Source organism: Abrus precatorius, unplaced genomic scaffold (assembly GCF_003935025.1).
Source record: "Abrus precatorius isolate BTA unplaced genomic scaffold, Abrus_2018 Scaffold9, whole genome shotgun sequence".
NCBI classification, from domain to species: Eukaryota; Viridiplantae; Streptophyta; class Magnoliopsida; order Fabales; family Fabaceae; genus Abrus; species Abrus precatorius.
The window spans coordinates 30,821,373-30,842,024 of record NW_020874439.1 but is presented as its reverse complement, the minus strand read 5'-3'; the positions used below and the strand labels follow the sequence as shown (position 1 = coordinate 30,842,024).

Below are 20,652 nucleotides of genomic sequence, written 5' to 3'. Positions count from 1 at the left end.
TAGTATTTGAACCCACGAAATTGTACCCGTCTTAACTTTGTATAAATATATTTTTATTTTTTATTTCTTTGAGTAAGTAATTTTTTTTATGTATATGGCTTTTGAGTTCCCTTTAAACTCTCTCTAATAATATATATTTTACATATCCAAAAAAAAACAAGCCCACCATTACTAAAAGCATGTTTCTTGTCCTTTTTATTTGTGTCATTCATTAAAGATATTGAATTCACTTTCATTAAAGTGTTTTGATTGAAGATATTTACTTTTATTCTACTCTATAAGACATGTTTTTAATTTCAAGAACTTTTATACTCCTTCTAGTACTTTTTATAAAAAATAAAATAGAGCATTTCTTTATGTCTTATCTTTGTTACTATGATTCTTCATTGTCCTCTGTTACTAGAAGTATGTTTCTTGTCCTTTTATTTATGTCATTCATTAAAGATATTGAATCCATTGTCATTAAAGTGTTTTGTTTAAAGATATTTACTTTTATTCTACTCTATGAGACATGTTTTTAATTTCAAGAACTTTTATACTCCTTCTAGTACTTTTTATAAGAAACAAAATAAAACATTTCTTTTTGTGTCCTGTCTTTTCTACTATGATTCTTCGTTGTCCTCCATTACTAGAAGCATGTTTCTTGTCCTTTTATTTATGTCATTCATTAAAGATATTGAATCCACTTTTATTAAAGTATTTTTTTAAGATATTTACTTTTATTCTACTCTACAGGACATGTTTTTAATTTTAAGAGCTTTTATACTTCTTCTGGTACTTTTTATAAGAAAACAAATAGAGCATTTCTTTGATCCTTATTATAAGAAACAAATGATAGATTTAAGAATCATGGGTATTTTTAAAATAAAGTTTATATTTATGAAAAACATAAGTGACTTAATTGTTTTTCTTGTTCCTAGAGATTTAATCTTTTGTTTCTTATAAAAAGAATCGGAGGTAATACTAAATTTACTTTCACTTAATCATAAATGTCACTTAAAAACGACTCTACAATTTATCATCTGTAACATATATATTGAAAGGATATTGAGATTGTTTTATAAAACAAATGTTTTGAATTGCAATTCAGAAGAATCATGTTTTATATATTATTAACTTATTTACTTTATTTATCTTTCATTCATTAAATTTTGTTTAATTGATGACAAAAAAAATGCATGTAGTTAGTTGTAAATATGTGTCTTGCTTGTTTTTTAGTTTAATATAAAATTTTATAAATTTAACTTCCCTTTGTAACACTACAATAAAAAAACAATAATGAATAATTTTGCATTGTTTTAAAAAGTAATTCAAAATGATACTACAAGCACTTTGATTCAGAGTAAATATATATTTTTATAACCATCTCCAAAATAAGAATTACAAATTTAAAATTTTCATCTTTATAATTTTTTATTATAAATCAAAATTAATTTATTATTATATTTAAACTTGAATTTATATGTCTAAAATTTTAAATTTATGTATTTATAAAAAAAATTTATCACAAATTAAAATCAATTTTTTTTACCTCATTAGAACAGTTGTATGTTGCGTGTTAACTAAATAGTATATATTTAAATGAATGAAATAATAATAAATTAAAAAAAAAGATCAATATAATAGGAGACTTTATCCATAATAGAAAAAAAAAAGAGAATAGAAAGATATAGTACTTATAATTATGGAAGAGATTCACCTTATTAGCGCAAGAAAGATGCAAAAGAAGAGATTCATTTTATCTTTGAGTAAGTTTATAAATTAAAAGTTATTAAAATTTTAAATTTTAAGAGTACTTATATAATCACTCTTTAAAGTCACTTTTAAATAATAATTATATTATTATATTGTGCACTACTTAAAAAAATGAAGAATAGTTTGGTATAATTCATAGTTACTAGTTATTTAAAAAATGTTTGTATTGAATAAAGAATTTAAATATAAATATTTTTATTCAATAGATGAATTTATAATACAATCACTTTAACATGCTTCCACACCAACAATATTTTCTTTAAAACAACTACTATTTTTAAGTGTTATTAAAAGTTAAATTCGGTATATTTTTATCACTTTAAATATTTTGTATAAATCTCTTAAATAATAAAAAAATATTTTTATAATTTTTATCTATATAAAATATATTTTTTAAAGTAAACAAAGTTAAGTTAAATTTATCAATTTTTATTGATTAATCAGTTAATAATTATTTAAAAAATTATAATTTTTATCTATATAAATATTTTTTTTAAATTAAACAAACGTAAAGTCAGACTTATCAATTCTTTTTTTTATTAATATTAACCAATTTGCACAAATTGCAGTAGTTATTGGGTATAATTGTCTTTCCACATGCTACCCGTTTCAGCCAAACTTGCTGGCGCCACCATCGGGTACAGTAACAGTCAGTAGAATGATACAAAGTAGTTCAGATTCATTCATGACCCTAACCAATAATATTTTATATTTCCTCATAGTTTTAATGAAAAGAAGAGAATATAAATAATAATATATTTATTTTATGTTTCATAATAAAATTTAACAAATATATAAAAATAATTTTAGTCATTTTTTAGTTTAATAAACACATAAAAACTTTTATATTTATTTTTCTCATAGAAGATTTCCGAAAATCAGGAAAGAATCTCTCGCTTGATGCTATTATAGAGATGTTTTCATATTAAAAAAATCTAACGTACCGGTTTCCCATAATCTTATCCAGAGAAGATTTATTCAATGCGGGTCCTCCTTAAACAACTCGATACTCTAAAATCAAAAATTTATAATAAAATTGAACAAAAGGGGTCCCTCCTTATTGATCACTTTAGGGTGTGTTTAGTTTTTCTTTGTTTTTTCGGAAAAATTAAGGGGCAAAATCGTCTCTAAATATATTGAAATCCACTCTCGAATTAGGTAACCCGCTTATCAATACCATTAGCTAAATTTTCTCGGGGTGACTGTGATAGTGCCATGTACAATCATCATATACAATCCTATATATTAATATTTGGCTTTAAGGGATTTTTCTCAACTGCATGCAGAAAATTTTTCCGGGAAAATATTTGGGTATGGGAAAGTGTTCCTTTCAGGACTCTCTAAAAGCTCTGGAAGCTGATATTCAGTATGCTAATACCCTGTATGTCTCTCTCTTCTTATATCTTTTTATTGGGTAGTTTTTTGAATGAGAATTCAGCTTCATTAGCATATAATGTGTACTTCAGCTATTCCCAGATTGAAAATTGAATCTTTTTCTCTGGAAGAATTGAGGGTCTGTTATGCTCTTGAAGTTTGGAACATGATGCATCACTAGAATTTTTTACTTGATTTTCAAAAATTGAATTTTTTTTATACCCATTATGCATTTTAGCCTTGTGTCATTCTGCATAATCTATGTAAATAAATGTTGTTTTCATGTTGTGTGGTCAAATTTTGTTATTTGGAGCTGAATTATATCATGTTTTTCTTGAGGTATAGTGGAACTTTGAAGCTGAGGGAATTGTTTTAAGTAAGAGGGGGATCATTGATGAACTGCAACCAATGAATTTGTATTATACTCTCAGTTTTCTTGTTGGAAAATTGAAATTGGATAATATTTTTCAATATTCAACACTTCATTGACATGTTTATGCTGGGGTCTTTCATACAAATTCTCTTAGCTGAGTTTAGCATTTTTTATCATGGGAAATTGTACTTAATTACCTTTCTTTTTTCCCTCTTTGCTCTTATCTCATTGTTAGGGCATTAGGCCATCCAAGGGATAAAGATGGAGGATGCTTTCAGATGAGGCTATCATATAGTCCAGCAGCTCCCATTTTTCTCTTTCTTGTTCAGTGGACAGATTACCGCCTGGCCGGTGCCCTGGGTTTGCTGAGAATTCTAATTTATGTGGTATGTATGTAAGACTCTGTTGAAGTCTTTATGTTGACTACAGATATAGCCAAATAAGAGTCTTATAAAGGTTAAAACAATCTTCAACTTTAGTTTTATTTTCTTCATTTGTTTCTATTCTAATTTACCATTTTTTGTTCTTAAATTGTCATAATCTGTTTGTAGATTTAATCCTTCTACATGAATGCAGACTTATGGAAATGGGAACAATACTATGTCAATATATGAAAGGAGAGCAACCATTAGACAATTTTACAGTAAGTTAAATGTAGTAAAGATGAATGTATGCTCATTGCTTTTAGGGTGCAACTGGATTCATTTCTTATGTGCTTGATGATTAACATATAATTCACATATTTTTTTTGTTTTTCACTTTTGCTGATAAACAGCGGTTATATTTCCTGCTTTATTGCAACTTCAGAAAGGCATCACAGATTTGGAGGAAAGGAAACAGAAAGAAGTATATGCTCTTAGATATCAAAGGAGGAGCGAGTTCAGAGATAGAAGACAATCTGAAATTGACATTGAAAGGGAAGAGGAATGTGGAGTTTGCTTGGAGGTGAAAGCAAAAGTTGTGCTGCCTAATTGCTGCCACTATATGTGTTTGGAGTGCTACAGAGATTGGTAAATTTCCTTGATTGTGCTTCTATTACCTCATTTCATTATCTCATTATTCTTAGATTCTTTCCAGTTATTTTTTTAATATTATGCTGATCATACTTTTTGCACAAAACCAAGTTTCTTTTTGGACATCCTTTTGGTTATTGGAGTTGTGATGTTGGCAATATGCTTTTCTTAGTCTGTTATTCAACATATAAATGAAACTTATCAGATTAAAGAGAGAAAGAGAGCATGTCTTTCTCCCGTGTGTGATTTGTGGTAGGTAAATATTTGTGTGTTTCTAAATTTATAATTAACTATTGAAATCATGATCCTCTCCTTTACCGGGATGGTCTTGTTAATCACATAAATGATATTAACAACTGATCTTTTGCCACTTATCGCATCTTTGATATCAATTAGAAAATCTTATAGGTCAAAATGGTGGTAGGATTAGTCCTTTAAAGGTGAGAATCCTGAATTCTTGATCCAACTTTTTGAAGACCGAATCATTGTCGATGAAAAAGTTGAGTCGTTCTTATAAATTTATCTGATCAATTTTACCTTATCAAAAGCAAAACCATTAATTTTGAAGTTTCTGAAGTGGAAGTTTCCACCACTCAAAATTTGTTTACTTCTCATACTTGTTCATTGTTATATTTGATCTTGTCATCAGAATATGAGGCAGTAATTATAAGTTTGTTGTTCTCTGGTTATTGTTTAGTCATGACAACGGTGTTTGTTGATTAAGGTGTCTGAGGTCTCTGTCTTGCCCCTTTTGCCGGGATAGCCTGAAGAGAGTCAACTCTGGTGACCTTTGGATTTACACAGACATAAGTGATATTGTTGATGTTGAAACAATTTTCAAAGAGAATTGTAAGATGCTGTATCTGTACATAGAGAAGTTGCCTCTGATTGTTCCAGATCCCAGACATGTGTCCTTTGATCCTTTTCTTAGGTGAGGGTTACCTACAGGTTTTGGATACAGTGTGTATGCTAATAATTAGTTATACATGCATTTTAGACCATGATTTTATTTGTATATATCTTACTGTCTTGCTCCAATAGGCTTCAAATGGGTGGAATATGTCTAACCCAAGCTAAGAGTTCCAAATTCCAGTAGTCTTTTGTTCCCAACCACACGGTGATTTTGGTTATTCAGTTATAATAATGAACCTAGTTTTATTTTATGAATGAATGGCAATTTTGATCCAACCATGATTTGTACTTGCGCCCCAACTAGTCAATGGCACATCCATTATCAATTAAGTGTACAAAATGATGTGGAAGTGACAATCAAGTCTATCCGATGTGTGGGTTCCACCCACTTGACAAGATTCTCTTTCATGATATTTTTATGATTTTTTAAGTATAGCTCAACCGCAAGTAAAACTGCCCCTCATTGGACCCAACTTTGATTTTAATGCCCATTTTGTTTTGTTGTGCTCCCTTGCCCTCATCCAAAATGAGTGAACCAAATAAATGTAGTGCTACTCAAATTAAAGGCACAAAATTTAATTGTTTCTACATATTACAAAATATTAACATGTAACTATAAAATCAGACTATAATTGGCCATGCTTAATAGGCATATAATCTACATAATAAGGCCAAGAATAACTATCTTCTTGGGGAGCATAAGCATAACCTCCTTGGCTTGAGATATCAAGCCTAGCAATTTGCTCATCTACAGGAATTCTCAGAGTATCAAGCTTGGGCAAGGCATAGAAAATAAGGCCCATTGTTACACTTGCTCATCCCAAGATTACCAAGATCTCAATCACTTGGAGTCCAATCAATCCAGCCCATAGGGTCTTGCCACCCCTTTCTCTCCTGAATTATAGGCTTGGATCACAAACATCCCTTTGGCAAACAAACAAACAAACTCCATGTACCACACCCACCATGCAATTGGGCTGCCTCTAATGGATCATCATAGTTCATTTTTAGTGCCAAGGGGATGGAATTGCCATATGCAGATGTAAAACCAAAAAGATAGAAGGAGATGCTACCAACCACTGCATCAACTACATTGGTGAGCATTATGTTCATGGCATTTTTGGCACGCACAGAGCCTGCATATATCATGGCAAAGCCAATCTGCATTAAAAAGACAACGTACGCTGAGAAGAGAATGTAGAAGACAGCGTAGGCTGAGAAGAGAAGGTAGATTACATTGATGGAATAAGTGACACTTTGTTTCCATGAAACCTCCATGAGTGAGGGTGAAGTGGAGCATATAGAAATGGGAACATATATTATTTGGTGGGTATGATTAAATTTTTAGGGCATAAACCTTTGGCATATGTTTGGATTGGCACTGAAACTGAACTCTAGAGTATTATTAATTTATATTAGTAAATTTTTTGCTCATAGACTTGTGCTAATTTATAACTCATCTTTTTTTTGTACTTATATATTTTCCTTAAAAATTTATTATCATGAACTACATTTAAGTTGAATTTTTTCCACCAACAGCTAATTTTAAATTATTATTATTATTATTATTATTAACGTTAATTTTTAAGAAATGGAATTTCCTTTCTCATTTTGAGAATTTTAATATTTAAAAAAACAATGAGATATATAATTTGACTATCTCAAAGAAGAGTAACATAATTTATCCTTTTTATTATATTTTTATTTATCTCATTAATGATTTTTTTTTACTATGAAGACTCATTCAACTAATTAATATTTAAAGAAGAGTTTATAATCAATTTATAAATATAGTTTATAATATAACTTATTAAATTTATTTTAATAAATTTATTGATATAACAGTTGCTCATTAAAATAACCTTTTTTAAACTTATTTAAATGAATTTTATGGTCAAATATAAAGTTATTAATTTAAATTTAATATCCAAGTCTTTTTTTTATTATTATTATAATTGGACTAATCTATCAATACGATCGATGTTGTGAACTATAATCTATAACGTTAGTTTTTATTTAAAAACAATTTATTAAATAAATATTCATTTAAATTGTGTATCAAAATATGTATTAAACTTTAGGGACAACATACAGAGAAAAAAGAAAAGCAAAATAAATTCTCAAATGCTAAGACAAAATATGTTGTGGACAATCGAAGGTGTTATCTCAACATTTCAACTTCTTAATACAGATAATAAATTCCAGAGACATTGAAATTTTACATCTTAGTTTTGAATAACAGTAAAATCTCTTTATTTTATTATGATTATGAAAGAGTTCATTTAGGAGGAGAACATGCACATATACATTGTTTATCGACGCAAAAGCGATCACAACGACCTGGAACAGGGCAACTTAAACCAACACAATCTAGATCAGCGTTGCACGAACGAGCTGGAACACTTGCTGCTATGCCTTTTTCTTCAGCTTCATTCAAACCTTAATCACATAATCAAGTTAAATATAAAACATATGCAAGATCCTATAACCAATAATCATTGATTTTTTTAACATATATTCGAATATATTAAATAAGATCTTGCGTATACAATATAGTTTTTATTAAAATTTATACATTATTATAAGATTTAATATATTGAATATTGTAATTTTAATAAAAATAATACTTATTAATTATTGGATATTCTTAAGTACACTTTAAAAGATTTTATGCACACTTTGTTGCTAAAAACTCACATGGAAAGAAGAGTGAAGAGAGAAAGCAATACCTGATCCAGATGAAATTAATAGCAAAAATGTCAAGCAAGAAAATAACAACAAAGCTTTCTCCATTTTTATGCCTCTGCTTTCAGAGTGATTTTCTTACTAATATTTTTTCTCTGATGGGTGGTACAGAAAGGTGTTTCTCAGGCTTATTTATAAAGGTGTAAGTAAGTGCATTAATTTTCATAATAATAAATTATTTTTAAAATTTATAAAAAATAAAATGTAAGTGCCATTTTTTAAATATTTTTAGTTTATTTATTTATTAATGACATTTAAAATTTTTCTTTAATAAGCTGTGATAGCATTAAATATAAATTTTATTAGAATAAAATTCTATTTTTAATCAATAAAGATGAGGCATGTTTATAAAAGGGAAGTACATTGAAATCGGATTTTTTGAGATATACACAACACGGTTTTCGAATTTTACATTGATGAATAAATTAAAGATTAAAAATTGAGTCTTACTAAATTATATTTTACAGGTGCTTATTAAAAATAGTAATTCTTTTATATTTTAGTAACATTTTTTAAATTACATTAAGATACAAATAAATATAATGCTTGTAAGAAAATATTTAACAAATTAATATAAATTTTTTTTATTTTTTTATTTTTATCCAATCAATTTAGACTCTGCCTCAGAGTTAATTTTCTTGGGAAAAAAAAAAGAAAGAATAAAAGTTATTTAATGACTATTCTTACTTAAAAGTTTTTACACAAAATAAAGTTTTTTAAACCTTCTTTATCTTATCTTCTTATGTTCCTTCATTTTAAAGATATTTATATTATTTATTCTTGTTCTTCCTTTTCTTTTCTTTTTTCTTATCTTTTGAATTCTTTCATTCTCTTTCTTTTGAAATTCTTAAACAAAATATTAAATTTACTTCAAAGTATTACTTCTTCTATTTTTTTAATAGATTTAAAAAAAAACAATATTATTCATCTAAACATACAAGATAATTTAATTGATACTTTTACTTATTTTAAATTAATTTACATACTTTTTATAGAGATACAGAGAAAAAGAGAGAGAAATAGCGGTACATAGAAAAGTATTAAAATAAATAAATAAATAAATAATTGAATGAAATAAAAACGTATTAAGAAATTTTGAATATTATTAAAACAAATTAAGATATTATTAATATTTTTTAATCTGTGAGTTAATAATCTTAGAAGATAAATAAAAAATAAAAATATGAAAAGTTAGTGTTAACAAATATTTTTATTTTTAACTTTTTTCTATTTTGACCGTAGGAATTACAACTGAAGATTCAATAAGTATATGTTATATACAATGAAAAGAAAGTTCTATCATTAAATAGATATAGATTTGGGTATGGAATGTGAATATTAACATGTAGATATAGAATTAATTAAATATACGTAATACTATTTAAAAGAAATAAACAGTAAAAGTTGGATATTCAAAGCTGAAGAAATCACATAACTTAATATTAAAAATTCTCACATAGAGTAAGAATTCAAAATAATGATAATATAAAAATTAGAATTTAAATTAAAAACACCTAAAACTATACTCGTATAATGTACAAGATATTTATCATTAATTTATAAAAAAAAATATTACGTAATTTGAACTTTTTTCAATTAATTAAAAAGTGCATATTAAATATGTACATATAAATAAATTTTACAGTACAAGAATGTTTAACTCTATTTATTAAGTAAAATATACAACTAATTTAAAGAATATTATTAATAATATTTATTATGTGTATTCAAATTATTTCTTTAAAAAGCACACACATATAAGCAAATAAATTACACACACTATTTAAAATTTAATCATGGTTGATTATAATTCAACCAATTTATTTGTATTTACATTTTTTTATTTATCTATATATATATATATATATATATATGATATTTTTCGTAGAGCAATGAGAAGAGGCATTTTCTTCTTTCATTGAGAAATATAGTCCAAATCCTAAGGTCTGAGCGATAAAAATTTGTTTTATTTGTTTACTGTATACAGAAAATGCATATATTAACTAAGTCTTTTTAGTTTAGTATATATGCCTCAGTCAATCCATTAAATTAGAGTTATTAAAATAGAATACTAGGTCCATTTGCATTGGCCGATTAATAGCAATAATTAAAAAAAATTAAACAAAGTTTTAATTTAATTTGAACTCGTAAAATAATCTACAAATTTGAAAATTCTTTGATATTTTTTAGTAGTTTTCAAGTTGAGTAAAACGAGTTAAATTTAATTTGAATATTTTATTAAATAATTTTGGGTTAGTGTACTCATTTTATTAACTCTAAATAAAGTAATAGATTAAAAATTCATTCAAAATATTTTCAAATTTTGTTTTTAAAATAATCGAGCTAGTTCTAAGAATGAAAACTACACACGGTTTATTTATTATTTAATTCAACTGATTTATAAAATAATTTAAAATAGGAAAAAAAAAGAATCGTGTTCTAATATAATATGTATAATCTTTTAATTAAAGCACCACATTATTTCTATGAAATTTATGCATATTGAGTCCAATTTGTTTTGCACAAATAATCAATTAAGTTCTTGCCAAATTTTTACGAACACTTTTAAAAGGATATTTCTATAAATTTAAGTTAGAGAAAAATGAGTCAAATTTACTTAATTAACGAAAATGTTGACTATTAAAACTCTTAATAGGTTATTCAAAATATTGTTAGTTATTAATATTTAGAGTTTAATTTTAAAGAACTGAAAGTGTAAATATTTTTATAATGTTAATTATGTAGAATTGAAAGATAATTATTCAAAAATATAATTTTGTGTTAATTATCATAAAAATCAATTATTTTTATTGATATAATAATTTATAATAAAAATATAATGTAAAATATTTACATAATATATTTATAAAAAATTTAAAATTTATAAATGTGAAATGCTCATACACAATCTTTGTGTAAGATAAATTTTTTGACACAAAACTTAACAATTGAGTTTTGAAAGTTGGTGAAAAATAACTGCTAGAATAGCAAACTAATAATCTTTTTAAGACAATGAGTAATTAGAAAAAGAAATATTCATAACACGTATCCAAAATTTCAATGATAGATTAATGTGATATGGATTTTAATAAACAACATAAAGAAAGCAAAATAAACAAAATCTTTATTGTGATCGACCTCTTAATACAGATGACAAGTTCATGATGAGGCATTGAGTTTTGACATCTTATTTTGTAATCATACAGTAAAGCCTCTTTATTTTATTACAGTTATCAGACATTTTCTTGAGGTGGATAACACACGCAAGTACATATGCTTGTTTTGCAAGCCGGGTAACAATTGAGAATGTAAATCGAGCAATGTATATCAAGACATTCATCGTCGCTCCGGCACGGATCACCTGCGCCAGCTTCTGGTTTATCTATTTCATCACCGTTAACAGAACATTAATCAGATGTTTGGGGCTCAGAGAGAGAATTATATATATATATATATATATATATATAGAGAGAGAGAGAGAGAGAGAGAGCAATACCTGAAGCAGATGCAATGAGAAATAAAACAGCCATGCAAGAAAATAACAAAGCTTTCGGCATTTTATGCCTTTTTGCTTTTACAGTGATTATCTGAATAATTATTTTCTCTCTTTTCGGTGACACAGAACGGTGTTTCTGAAACCTACTTATAGAGGTGTAAGTGCATTGAAGTCAATAGTTCGAATTCTTTAAAACATGAGACAATTTTTAAATTTGTATTAATGAAGAAATTAAAAATTAAAAATATGAGTTTACTAAATTATATTTTAAAGGTATTGATTAAAAGCTAATAATTTTCAAAATTATATTGAGATTCACTAAAAAAATATAATAAAAAAATATTAGAATAAGTTATTAATAAAATTATTTTTATATTTTCTATCCAAAATATTATAAATTTTTTATTCAATACTCTTAAGGCATCGGTTAACATTTCCCCTAAAGTATTACTTTCTTCACTTTTAATATTATAAATTTTAACATTAGCAATTACAATTGAAACTATTTTCACTAAATTAAAAGTACATATTAAATTTTACTATATAACAATATTTAAAATTATATATATTAAGTGGAATATTCAATTAATTTAAATAATATTATTAAAAAATTATTCAATAAGATTTTCTTATTTTAAATTTGACTGTTTATTACAGTATAATAATATTTTACTGTATAATAATATTTAACACTATATTTATTAGGTGTAATATAAAATAAATTTAAATAATATTTTTAAAAATTTTATTCAATATAAATTTCTTATCTCAGATTTGACTGTTTTTATTACGGTCTAATAATATTTTATTGTATAATAAAATTTAACATTATGTTTATTAAGTGTAATACACAATTGAGTTAAATAATATTACTAAAAAAATTATTCAATATGAATCTCTTATCTTAAATTTGACTGTATTTATTAGGGTATAATAATATTTAACACTATATTTTTCAAGTGTAATATATAATTAATTTAAATGACATTACTAAAAAATAATTTAATATGTATCTCTTATTTTAGATTTGACTGTATTTATTACGGTATAATAATATTTAATATTATATTTATTAAATGTAATATTTAATTAATTTAAACAATATTATTAAAAAAATTTATTGATCATTTTATCGTAGATTTAACTGTATTTATTATGGTAGAATAATGTTTTACTGTATAATAATATTTAACACTATATTTAATTAGTGTTAAATATAGTGTTAAATTGAAAAAACTAGCACAATGCAGAAATAACCTAGCTGGTTATTTTTGTTATTTTAATTCCGCCAAATTTAAATTTCAATAATTTAAGCCCATTTGCTTATCCCTTTTTGCAGAAAGAAATACTTTTTGAACTAAAACGAAATGCATGTAAATTATTTTAAGATAATAACATATTTTAAAAAAATATTTACATTTCCCGTAAGTTAAAAAGAACAACCTATACATTAAGGTTTATGTTATAAAAAAAAAAAGATACATCATTCAAAAGCCAAAGAACTACACAAAATAATTAATTATTTGAAAATAAGTAAAGACAAAGAAGGTGACATAAAAAATATATAAAGCAGTACATTTCTTCCTAACTAAGAACATTATCATACAAGATAACAGTACACATAATACATATTGTTTCTTTCAAAAGCCAAATATCTAGGAAGTACTATAAATATTTCTAGAATTTTCTTTTTTTGTTAACCCTTTCTGGGGCACGTGGTATAAATTTAAGAAATACAATTCTTAGTAAAATTCATTTCAATTTAAGAACAATCAACCCCAACAAGTGGTGATTAATCAAGTCTTAATTGTTCTTGAACCGAAATTATTTTTACTAAGAACTCTTGTATTTCTTTCTTAAATTTAATATGGAATATGCTAAACATATATATATGCCATATTTACAACTCGTATAGTAAAAGAATCAGTAAGATTCCACATTTTTGCGGTTTTCTCCCATAGCAACTCTGCTAGTGAGGGAAGGCCTCATTGTGACAATGGCTGAGTCATTAGCTCCAGCTTTAAGAGCAGCTCTGCCAGCTTCAAGGAACCTCTTCACTGCATCTTCTGCATACTTGTTTGCTTCTCCCACTGTCATTCTTTTACCAATGTTAGGATAAGAGTTTAGTACATAGTCACCATTGAGTTGAGATGCAAGCTGGATCAATTCTATTTGGAATTCTGAGAGACTTGAATCTTCTCTTGGTCCAGATGGCCTTAGTGTCTTGATTTCAGGAAGTGTTTCTATAAAAACATATTAGAAATAATGTTAAACGGTTTTTTATTGTGTCTTTTAGGACACAATAAAAAAACCAGATGTTAAAACATAATAATGATGGAAGCATCAAACGGCTCTAGATAGAAAATGACAAACGAAAAACTTTGGATTTTATGTTTTGGACCTTTATATGCATATGATTGCACCATTGGTGTTTCAATATACTTCCAAAGATGCCTTTTGGAAGGTGACAAAAGTGGAAACTTACATATTTTTTCTTATTGCAGTTAGTAAGAGATAGGAAATTTCTAAGACTGATTCAGGTCTATATCAAAGTTATTGCCATGGATGGAAACTTCAAGAGTCTATTTGGTCACCAATCTAGATAGATAGATTATAATGGGGTGGGGGGACAAAATCCAGACCAATATTTCAATACCAATTTTAAGTTAATTTTTTATGATGAACCAATTTTTAAGACAATTAAAGCATATAATCTAAAGTGGTTCAACAAGCATTTATTTCCAAATTTTGTTGTCAGATGCAACAATCTAGGAAGTAGATGCAAACCTGGACAATCATCCCGAGGGGTATCACGAATGTTAAAGTATTTTTCAAAGGTACCAGCCCATGCATCTCTCTTTGTCAAGAAATTGGATTTTAAATTGAAAAGCTTCTTTACTGTAGCAGGAATGGATGAATGTTCATATTGAGAATATGGTGTTGGCCCATCTGGTTCATGAATCACTACAAAAGAATAAAATTTAAATGAAATCAAGAACCAACTAATGCCGAAAATGGTACCCTAAACAAGAGGTAGTCAAACATGTAATGAAATAATTAAAACTTAAAAAGTAGGTAATTAAAATCACTAGGAAAATGACCAATGATGCACAGAAAGTTTAATATCAGAAACAACAAGAACAACATCATAATGCAAATTAAAACTGATGAACCATCCTTTTAGAAACTAATTAGAGTTATCTATGGTCTCACATTCTATAAGATCATTGCCAAAATAACCAACTCTACAATTACCTATATATGGAGGTTGAGCACTAAAAAATATTGAATTATAGCATGTCTTTGTGGGAGTAAAACAGTCAATAGATCCAAAAGAGTGAACTTCAAAATTCAAATATTTGCCTATTTTCACAGTTTTAATACGTTGCAATTAAGTAGAAACATTTCTCATCCCTGTCACAAATATTCCATAATCAACCTCAAACAAATAAATTACTACCTTACTATTTATTCAGTACATAAATGCTCAAACTACTTTATAACAACCCACATAAATCTATGTGCATAGATTGTTTGATTAGTGAGAACAAAAGTATACACCAAGATGGCCAAAACTAATTTTCAGGTATACTAAACAAGTACACAACAATATAACATTTAGTACATCATTTGAATTCATACAAAATCTTTCCAATAAACAAAAAAAAGGTACACACATATAACTCCATCAAGGGCAAAAAAGACTAGATTCATGTATATCTTACCAGTACCCCCCCCCCCCAAAAAAAAAAAAAAAACCATTAACTTTCAAGTTAGTAAGATCCAAAATTACTTCAACAAAAGCATGTACAAATCCCACGAGTTATCAAAACAGTGTAATGTCTTCAAAACACCATCATAAACCAAATAAACCTTAACACCTGTGCATCTTCATGCAGAAGTATACTTCAATCAAGTCTAAAGGTACAATTACCCAACAACATCAAATTTTGTAGACTAACAACCAAAACAACGCTCAAGAAACAAATAAGTCAAAATCTCCTTGTTGAACCCAACAAAGCCAAAAGATGTTCAACATCCTCAATCTGATAACTCAAAAGTTAGAAAAGGGTGGTTCAAAAAGGTCAAATTTCACCGGACTTCCTTCGTATTTCACCCCCAAAACCTAACTCACCACATACCATCAAAATCTCTTTCTTTCCCCTTAAAAAAACTACACTAAACAAAATCAAAGCAAAACAAGATTTGAATCATCATCCACACAATCAAAACCAACATGAACAAACAACACAAGACCCAAAAATAAAACTTACAAAAAATATCAAAACTTTTCAACACATACCAGTTCCCTTCTCAATCCAAGGCGAGATAAGAATGGTGGGCACACGAACGCCCAACCTATCAAACCTAAAGTAATAAGGGGGAGGCCCAATGATCCCATCAGGGTTAGGAACACCCTCAACAGGTGTAGGCACATGATCATAAAACCCACCATGTTCATCATAAGTAATCAAAATCGCCATCTCCTTCCACTGAGGACTCTTCCTCAAAATCTCATACACCTCTTTCACAAACATTTGCCCCACAGCAACATCATGCGAAGGGTGGTCATCATTCGCCGGAAAAAGGTCAACATCAAAGTAACGCTGCTCCACCACCACATAATTCGGAAGCTTACCCTTCTTAGCATGCTTCTTGAACTTCAACTTATAGTTATGAAACTTCACAGAATTCTTCAACTTCCTAAGACTCTTGAAGAACAACGTGGCAGGGATATTTTGGTAATATATCCCAAAATTAAGGCCATTTTCATTAAGAGAGTCAAAAATGGTTTTTTGAGGAAAACCCTGAATGAGGTCTTTGCGAACGTTGCTCATAGCACCGTGTGAAGTGGCGGAGTGAACGTAGAACCGGTTCGGTTGGGTCGAAGCTGGAACCGAAGCGAACCATTTATCGAACAAACCGAAGTGGTTAACCAATTTGGTGTAAACCGGTAGAATCTCCGGTCTAAAACCGCTCATGACGGTTTTGGACATGCCGTTGACCATTGACTCGGCTTGTTGAGCGAAGCCGTTCATTGGAGCCGGCTTGGCGGAGCTATCATTGGAGCCGAATATTTGTTCCCTTATGGCTTGGAAGGAGTGGCCTGGGTCGGAGTCGATGAAGAGTGCGTCGTCGGAGACGCGGATTTCCGGCGAAGATGGATCGGAGGCGGAGATCCGGTTCGATTCGGAGCCCGTGAGACCGTCGATGTCGGGTCGGGTCGACTTGAGCCACCCGAGGACATGGTCAAAGGAGCGATTCTCCATGACGATGACGACGACGGTCTTGATTGGGCCGGCAATCTTCTGTTTTCGCCGCCGGAGAGTGTCGTCGGCGGCAGAATGGGGAGAGAGAAGGAGGAATAGGACGAGGATGAAGGAGAAAGAGACTCGCCGGAGATCCATCTCCGGTGACCGGAAAGTTTAAAATGAAAACAGGAACAGTGAGGGGGTTTGGTTTGGTTTGGTTCGGCTCGGTTGTGTGATGATTAGTTGAGTGGTTTTTATTGCAATTTGAAATGTGTATATATAAATGGGATATGCTTTCAAATTAAGGATTCTTTCTTTTTCTTATTCTTGTCTTTGTCTTACTCTTATCTACGAAACACCCAAATTAATGAATATATGTACAAGTTTCAATCAAAGTCTTACCATCATACTTTCATGGTTTTGTTAAGAAAACTTTTCTTAACTATTAATTCTTTTAGAACAAAAAGTTTTCTTAAGTGTTAATTTTCTATATGGTTTCGAAATATTGGAAAAAAAAAAAACAACGAAGACATAATAAGTAACATAATATGACAAAAACATGTAAAGAGACAAAAAAAAAAAAAGAGAAGTAAAATTATTATTAAAAGTATATAAAAATTAATTCTTTATAAAAAAAATTATATCCCTAACCTAAAAGTATATTGATTTAATAATTTTAGACTTGTTGTAGATAAAATGAAATAATATAATAGAACTTTTCATATTATTTTATTTTTCATTAATAAGATATAATAAAGGTATTTCTTTCTTGTGTAGAGTTTATCTTTAGAGAAGTGGAGAACCTAAAAACCAGTTTTAAAAATAATTAAAATAAAATAATTTATTTAATTTAATATCTTAATACACACCAAATATAAAACAACAACTTAAATATATTTTCAGTTTTTATAGTTTTGTGATATTTTAAGTGCGGTCTCTTTTTTTTTTTTAATTCAACATTTTAAATTTCTAGTGATAATGTTTTCTTCTTAAAAACTAAAATCAAAATTACAAGAAAATACAACATTAAAAATATATTTAAAATAAAACAAAATAAAATAATATTTTATCTTATTCTGATTTTATTATATTATTATTTAACTATTTTTTTTATCATACCATATCCATTAAACTAAAAGAGTTTTAATAATTTTATCTGTCAGAATTTTTTATTAAAAGAATAAAATAAAGTAAACATTTCACATTCTTTTTGGTCTATTGGTCGGTTATTTTCTCTGAGTTGTCACACGCGAAGGGTGGTCCACGAAAACACTTTGATGATTTAAATCAATTTTAATGTGAAATCATATATATATATATATATATAAGCATCGATTTAAAATTGAAAACATGAAGTAAAAGATTAAATTAAGGTAAAATTTAAAAAAATATATATGCCATAATAAAAATAGTTTTTAAAATATTTTATTTAAAATTATTTTTAAAAAAAAATTATTAAAAAAAGACTCATATTTAATACATAGGAGTATATAATTAAAATAGTCAAATTTCATTTAGAAGAAATATTGAATCAGGTTTGTGCTGTCAGGATTTGGTCAAAAAGCGACTAATTAGTGGTCCACTAACCCGATATTTTGATAAGGTAAACAAATCAAGTATCAACAAATAGACATTTATTATCCAATAATTTGATCAAACGTGATATTTATTATTGTGGTTAAAAATACCGCTTGTAAACTTTATAAAAAAATAATTATATATATATATATATAAAGAATATTTTTACGTTAGTATAAATTTAAAAATTCTTAAATTGAATTTAAGTATTTTATTTAATTTATATTTAATAGTTAATAAAATAATAAATTATAGCATATTAAATATAAATTAAATAAAAAATTAAAATTAAGTATAAAAAATTTTAAACTTATACTAATATAAAAAAAATTATATATATATATAGAGAGAGAGACAAACAAAGAAACATCTAGTAAAAGTCTTTAAGCAATAAAAACATAACTGTTAAATATCAATATTTTTGTTTAAAATGAAAATTGTCAACTTAATTTTTTAAAATTACATAATTACCCCATTAGTTATTCATAAGAACATGTAGAATGATATTATAACAAATTAATTAGATGATAAATTATTTCAAGAATTAATACGATCAAAATTTAAATCCTTAAAAACTAACTGTTATGAGCCCAAAAGGAGTGAGTTTAATGTGATATAGAGTAAGACCACTGCTATATTTATGAGTCTGAATTGAAGATAATATGGTTCTCTGTAAATGAATATTTATACCAGTAGAATAACTATAGGATTAGAATGTGTATCTAACATGGTGACGATGATTAATTATATATATAACAGTTATAAGTAATTCATACACAATTAAGGTACTACAGACAACATTACACATTTTAAAAACTCAATTGTAGAAGTTTTTAAGTCCTAAGATTGAGTGATTTTTTAACTATTATGATCTTCTCTTTTAAGTGTGCATTGTATTAAGCGTCGTTGTGTTTTTGTATGTTGCATATTTGTGTTACAGTAGGTATTGAACCAAGTGTTTGATCTAGTTTAAATATTGAGCTGTTAGTGATTCAAAATTGTTGATAATAAGCTTTGAACCTTCTTGAATTACTAAAACTATTGTAATTATATAATAATATCATATAATTCAATAATTGAATTGATAAATAAATTTTATGATAATTTTTTTAAAATATTATACTTACAAATTTAACACCGAATGTGATTTGTTATTATATATTGTTGACATATAGTATTATCATTTCAGTAACATCATATGTAATGTAATTATTAAAATAACAAAATTTATTCAAATACATGTCAACAAAAATATTAGCTAATTCACTTTATGTACTAAGTTTGAGTATTGAATGTCAAAACTTTTCTTTTAAAATATAATTCCATTCTCTTTCAACCTTAACACTTTGCTCTCTCTCTCTCTCTCTCTCTCTATCTATCTATATATATATATATTACTCTTGTCCATATGAGAAATTAAAATAAAATCCATATATCTTACATTTATTAATATAATATATCTTTCAAAGCGTATGTTCGAATTAAAAAACGGATAATGTATTCAAATTAAACTTTCTTTTAATATTGAAAAGCTTTAGCACATAAATATTGGATATATAGTTAGATAATTCAAGTCATTTTTTAACAAGTCAAATTTGAAATTGGTGGGGGGTGCTTCTGTGCCTTTTGTTTTCATGTAAATAACAATAGATTTAGGCCTGAAGTGACGTGTTTGGTAAAATACAAATATAATAACCAAAATGCGTTTTACATTTCAAATAGTTGTGTCAAAACTTGGAACATTTACATGGTCGAATGGTATATTCCTTCTTTGAAAGGTACTGTCAATCTCAAATCACACCTTTCCTCAATCACTTGAGTTATTAAATTCAAATATTTAGAATGAAAATTTTGTCATTCACGATAATGTTATCATGCTCAAATAGAAAATATACGTGATCTAAATAAACAAAATTGTGTAAATTAAAATGTTTATATTTAATTACTAATTCATATAATATTATTGTAAAAATATTACATGTTATATATATTTTTGTTTTATTAGTGTTTCTTATATTATATGCTCATTTGATTTTTTTTGAAAGTATTGCATGCTGCCTTTACCCAAAATTTGGATTAAAAAAAAAACGGTATAGTTGTATAAAAAAGTATTGCATGAGTTAACACCTGTATAGTTGCAAGAATTATTAAAAT

General features: G+C 27.0%; 2 protein-coding genes across 4 annotated transcripts; one reads left to right on the top strand and one right to left on the bottom strand.

The window, feature by feature from the left end:
* Positions 1–2,953: 2,953 nt before the first annotated feature.
* Positions 2,954–6,852, top strand: LOC113851474 (E3 ubiquitin-protein ligase AIRP2). Of its 3 annotated transcripts, XM_027481970.1 has the most exons (6): positions 3,036–3,136; positions 3,475–3,545; positions 3,738–3,888; positions 4,079–4,145; positions 4,278–4,512; positions 5,240–5,450. In XM_027481970.1, the coding sequence occupies exons 2-6, from the start codon at positions 3,538–3,540 to the stop codon at positions 5,448–5,450; spliced, it is 672 nt and encodes a 223-aa protein (XP_027337771.1). In that variant the 5' UTR covers positions 3,036–3,136; positions 3,475–3,537. The 3 variants fall into 3 exon arrangements, with proteins under 3 accessions (XP_027337770.1, XP_027337771.1, XP_027337769.1); XM_027481969.1 differs by lacking the exon at positions 3,475–3,545 and having other exon boundaries at positions 2,954–3,136; positions 5,240–6,852; XM_027481968.1 differs by lacking the exon at positions 3,475–3,545 and having other exon boundaries at positions 3,069–3,145; positions 3,711–3,888.
* Positions 6,853–13,195: 6,343 nt separating this feature from the next.
* Positions 13,196–17,266, bottom strand: LOC113851472 (non-specific phospholipase C1). Its single transcript, XM_027481967.1, has 3 exons — positions 15,972–17,266; positions 14,456–14,632; positions 13,196–13,911 (listed from the first exon to the last, which is right to left on the bottom strand). The coding sequence occupies exons 1-3, from the start codon at positions 17,074–17,076 to the stop codon at positions 13,592–13,594; spliced, it is 1,602 nt and encodes a 533-aa protein (XP_027337768.1). The 5' UTR covers positions 17,077–17,266; the 3' UTR covers positions 13,196–13,591.
* Between the last annotated feature and the right edge of the window lie 3,386 nt (positions 17,267–20,652).